The sequence below is a fragment of the Trichechus manatus genome, unplaced genomic scaffold, assembly GCF_000243295.1.
Source record: "Trichechus manatus latirostris isolate Lorelei unplaced genomic scaffold, TriManLat1.0 scaffold00015, whole genome shotgun sequence".
NCBI classification, from domain to species: domain Eukaryota; kingdom Metazoa; phylum Chordata; class Mammalia; order Sirenia; family Trichechidae; genus Trichechus; species Trichechus manatus.
This window is the reverse complement of record NW_004443951.1, coordinates 16,120,643-16,126,038: the sequence shown is the minus strand read 5'-3', so window position 1 is coordinate 16,126,038 and position 5,396 is coordinate 16,120,643. Positions and strand designations below refer to the sequence as shown.

The window sequence follows — 5,396 nt, the reverse complement described above, 5'->3', positions numbered from 1 at the left end:
GATTCCCAAAGGAGAGCCAACACTCAGAAGGTGAGGTGGCTTGATTGAGGTCAGGCAAAAGCCACTGCTGAACTGGGCCCCAAGGCTGTCAGACTACAGCCATTGCTCTTTCCACAGCACTTACATGCTGACAGAAAGGACACCCCATCCTTCCCTCCTGCTGGTAGGGTCAGAATTCTCCAAAGAATGTCAGGGATTTCGAGACCCAAGGGGTGGCCTGCCCCAGCCTAACTTCTCCTTTGTCCACCTGCCTGCTGTCCAGCTTGTCAGCAGCAACTGTTGGAACAGCTCAGAAGCTGGACCCCTTTAGCTCTGGAAAGAGGCAGGTGCTGGGTTTTCATTGTAATCCCTTCCACATGGAGAGCACATTATCGTTACAGTCGACCAACTGCTTATCAACCCATCCCTGAATTTGCTCATTGAGTTACGAAGTAGCAGGGCAGGGACGTTAGCCCCATTTTACTGGTGGAGAAACTGAAGCCCAGAGAGAAAGAAATTAGGGCTGTGGCAGGCCCAGGGCTATACTCCCATTCCAGTCTAGCCTCTTGGTTTCTGTCTCTGGCCTGGGGTCTTGGGCAAGACCAGGGCAAACACTGGCCTCCCTAAGCTCAGAGCTCAGTCCAGTTCTTTCCCAGATGCCTGTCTGCTTCCTACCTGCCCCCCTCCCCACCCCAACCCAGAAGGGCCTGTTATCTTAGGGAGACCTTTATTCGCTTGCCAGACACCTCCTACTGCCCATCCTGTGCCTGTCTTGGTGGCTTCAAATTCAGCTCCAACACTGTGTGCCCCAGGTGGACTCGCAACTGGTGGAAGAGTCACATCAGCAAACATGCCTGGCACAAGAAGAAGTCCAGCCACCGGGACAGAAGATCTCAGCCCTGTGTTCCCCTCCAAAGATTCCCTGGAATCCATTCTCTCCTCTCCAGTCCCCCTGCCCCGTCCTAGCTGGGGCCTTGATGTCCCTGCCTGGTCTTCTCCCAGCCTTTCTACCATACCCTGAAGCACCCAGGGATCTTTCCAGAGAGAGTCAACAGCAGAGGGTGGCCAGGAGCTCATGCTGGTGAACAGGGCTCTGAGGCCAAATCCTGCCAGGCCTGGGCAAACTCCACACCCCTCGTCTGTACAGTAAAGACTGTACCTTCCCCACAAAGTTGTTGTAAAACCAGCTGACCTTTGTTGTCCATGTCTGACCTTTGTTGCTGTCCCTTCCAGACACCCATGCTTCCCTGCACCCTCCCTGTACTTGCATGCCTCTCTGCCCTTGAACAGCTTCTCGCCACTCGAATGCCACCTTCTCTGACGACTAAAAACACGTTCATTGTTCAAGGCTCTGTTCACCATGTCAAATGTCACCGTCTCCCTGAAGCCTGAACCTCCCCCTACCCTGTAAGCAGCTGAAACCACTCCCTGTTCTGGGTTTTGCCTGGTTGGCAATCCTCCTGTTTTCTAGGCCTCATGACACTCTTCCTTCTACCAATGTTAGCTTATTTCCAGGTCTGTCACCCACCTACTCCCACCTGGACTGTGATTCCATGGGGACGTGTATGAAGTTGGCCCAGGGCCTACAACAAAGCTAGCACCGATTTGTAGAAAAAGAGTGTTGTTGTTAGTTGCCACTGAGTCAATTCTGACTCATGGTGACCCCATGTGTTACAGAGAACAGCTCCATAGGACGTACTTGGCTGTAATCTTAATGGAAGCAGATCACTAGGACTTTTCTTCCTCAGTACCACTGGGTGGGTTCGAACCACCAATCTTTAGGTTAGCAGTCAAGTGCTAACTGTTTGCACCACCTAGGGACCTAGAACAATAATAGCTATCATTTACTGTGCAGTGACTAGGTGACATCATGCTAAATGCTTCATGTTGCATTTAATCCTCACAATCACCCGAGGATCCTGGGGCCATCTCCCACTGAGAAAATAGCTTCAGAAATGTGAATGGATCATGTCTTGGACAAGGGAGAGAGCCAGGTTCAAAGCCAGGTTCGTCTGAATCCTCAGGGACCACCCCCAGCTCCCCTCTGGCCCTCAAGTAGACAGGTGAAGGCAGCACAGCCAAGTCCCCCCATTCCCAGAGCTGAGAGGTCCAACGGCTGTGCCCTTGCGTTACCGGGCCCCCTGTGGCAGCCTCTGCCTTCCAGGTCATGACATAACAATTGCGTAACTCAAGTTATTTTCGAAACAAACGGTCAGTTTCCTCTCCTGAGCACTGCCAGGGGCTGTGGTCCCCATCCCACCCAGGGTCCCCAACAGCCTCAGAACTTGGGAATCTAAGTACATTTGGGGGTGGAGGTAACAAGGAAATGAAGACGCAAGATTGTAAAGCGACCCAGTTTTATTTTGGTTTTGGAGGCCTGAGGGAGGCAGGTGGGGCATTCCTCCACCCCGCAGGAGTTACGGCTGTACAGTCTTCCCCTCCCCATGGCAGGAGGCCCAGAGATGGCAGGGCCCAGGCAGCGGGGGTGGAGTCGGGTGGGGGCTCAGCGGATGATGGCTCCGGGAACTCAGTCCCGGCAGTGGTTCCGCGAGGAGAGAGGGAGAATCAGGCAGAGGCCTGGAATGGCTCAGATATAGGGAGAGGAGGAGTTCGAGGGAACAGAGAGGGCACAGAACCCAAGAACGGTGACTCCGAGAGCTGGTCCAGTCCCCTTCACTTTACCGCTGAGGCGGCGGGTGAGAGAGGTGAAGCCAAACTGTCATCCTGCAGAGGATGGACTGACTCCAGGCGTCCCACCGGGTCTCGGGCTCTGTGCACAAACCGCTGCCTCCACCCTCACGGAGGGTGCGTGCGGGGCCCAGTCTCTCGGTGCAGAGTCCGAGGGGCAGACAGGCCCCCTTCTCTTGGGCACGCCAGGCAGGGCTTGCCGAGCTCAGCAGCTCACGGAGCCGGCGGGCGGCGCGGATCCCAAGTCCGAGAAGCAGTCGAACTCGCTCTGGCCCAGGAAGAGCTCGGGTAGTTCGCGCACGCGGTGCAGCCCAAGCTCGAGCTCCAGCGACGTCAGCGCCTCCTCGTCGATGAGTTCGGCGTCCATGCCGACCAGGGTGTGCGCGGGCGGCGGCGGGGCTGGGGCGCCAGGCGCCGGCTGCAGGCCAAGGGGGTCTCCCAGGGCGCTGGGGGGCGCGGGCGCGCGGCCCGGGTATAGAGTCGCCACGGGCTGCAGGTGCGCGCTGCCGGCGCCGGGCTGCACGGCCGGGAAGGGCTGGAAGGGCGGCGGCGGCCGGAAGGCCCCGTACGCCAGGGCTCCCGGTGGGGGCGGCGGCGGCCCAAGCGGAGCCCCCTGAGGCCGCAGCCCGCTGTCCAGGCCCGGGCCCGCGTACGGCTGCAGAGTCCAGAGCGCGTGAGGGCTGTGGGCGGGCGCGGCGGGTGGTGGCCTCTGCATCAGGCGGTAGCCCTCAGCGAGCATCAGGTGGTCGGCCATGGAGGCGGGCGATGGTCAGCGCGGGCGGCCCCAGCCGGGGCCAGCTGCTCTTCTGCGGCGAGGACCTCCTGGCTGCGCGCCTTCCCCGCAGCCTAGCCGGGCGAAGGAAAACTGGACCCGACCCGTGCCCCTGCCAGCACAGGACGCACCGGCTCCGCGCTCCTGCACGCCCCGAGGCCGCAGCTCTGGCCGGCAAGCGCTCTGCACACAGAACGGGTGGGATTTCGAGACCTCGGCGCCGAGCCGGGGAAATCAACGACATCTTATACTCAGAGGCGGGGCGGCCCCGCCCCCGAGCGCGCATTGGCCAGATGAAGACGCCTCTGGGCGGGCCGCGCCGCGCCACGCCCCCTCCAGGTCTCAGCCCCGCCCACTGACGGAGCTCCGCCTCTTGGGCCCCAGGCCAAGCACCCGGCTGCGCGCTCCGTCAGGGCGGCGGGATGTTTGGCACTTTCTAAGCGGGCTAGATCAGGCGGTCAGGGGTGCAGACTCACCGCTGGGCTGAGGCCAGGCTTGAACTGACCCGAGGTAGGTGGGAGGCCCAGAGGGTTACGCGCCCCCAGAGCTGCAGGATGTCAGGCCCAACCTCTTAGTTTTCCAGATGGGAACCGAGAATCAGTGTGCGGAGGGATTTCCTGGGAATATTCCGCGAGGCATTGGCAGAGGCAGGACTTGTGATTGCCACCTCTACACAGGGCAAAAGTACCTTAACAGGTAGTGTCCCCGCTGGTCAGCTGTCGGTCCCCATCACCCCCGGGTTTGTCAGTTGCTCCTCCTCTGCCTCCCACCGCATTTTGTCTGTTGAAGCATGTACTGAGTTGTTATTAAAGTAGTTTATGAGCATCCCTCCTGAAGGACTTGTTCATCCTAGCATCTCCAGCACTTGGCTCAGAGCCTCGCCCAGAGCAGGCTTTTTGGTCAAAGTCGGGTGAATTAACAAATAATTGAATGAATTGCAACTCATTCACCTGAGCTTCAGTTTCTTCATCTGTAAAATGGGGAAAACAGCAGCGGTGGACCCACTGGGTTGTTGCGCGCACTGCCTGACACAGAGTACGTTCTCAAAAATGCACCTCAAATGAATGAAAGGCTGGATTTAGTTCTGTCCCTAGAGACCTTCAGATTGGAGGATGTGACACCTTCCCCTGTTAACAATAATAGTAATAACGGGGACTTTTAGAGTGCTTAAAGCCAGCTATTCGAAATCCTACGGATCACAGTTGTGCTCCAACACACAGGGGATCACCATGAATTTGAATCAACAGCAACTGGTTTACATTTTACAAGCATTTTATCAGAGGGCAGGACATGGACTAATCAGTCCCTTTTTGCAGATAAGGAGACTAAGGCACAAAAGGGAAAGTGGTTTTCTTGGGATCACACACAGTCAGATTTAGCATTGAATGTGGTGTGTTTCCTTAAAGCAGCGGGAGTCTCTCCCCAGGGTCAGGAGAACGCCTCCCTGAACCTTGCGCTCCACAAGTTTGCAGCCCTCTCCCTCCCTCTTCTGGCTCCCCTCCCCCAGTAGTGGCCTTGGACTTCCTGGAACTTGGGTTTATCAAGTCTGTGCCGGGTGGGGAACCCTAGAGTAAGAGTCTAGAGGCCCAAATTGTAGTCATAACTCCGCCACCCACAGGCAGTGTGACCATTTGGGGCGGGGGCTCTTACTTGTTTCCCCAGGGCCTCAGCTTTCTGCTCTATGAACGGAAGATGGTGATCCCTGCCTAGCCACCCAGAGAGCTTGTGGGAAGGTCACACGTGACCATGGGTGTGATAGCATTTTGGCAAAGTGTGAAAGCTGTACTCCAGAACTGATTCTCCTGGATCCTCCTCCAATTAAAGTTTCACATAGCAGTTTCCAAACGTGGCAGCACTTCAGACTCCTCTGGAGCGGAGGTGGGGGGGGGGCAGGGGGGAACTTGGAATACAGAATCTCCAGCCTCGACCCAAACCTCCTGACATAGACTCTCTGAGG

General features: G+C 57.4%; 1 protein-coding gene across 1 annotated transcript; it reads right to left on the bottom strand.

Annotated features, from left to right (window-relative positions):
• Positions 1-2,872: 2,872 nt before the first annotated feature.
• Positions 2,873-3,421, bottom strand: CITED4 (Cbp/p300 interacting transactivator with Glu/Asp rich carboxy-terminal domain 4). The gene has a single exon (XM_004371884.1). It carries the CDS (start codon positions 3,419-3,421, stop codon positions 2,873-2,875), a length of 549 nt encoding a protein of 182 aa, XP_004371941.1.
• Positions 3,422-5,396: the final 1,975 nt, after the last annotated feature.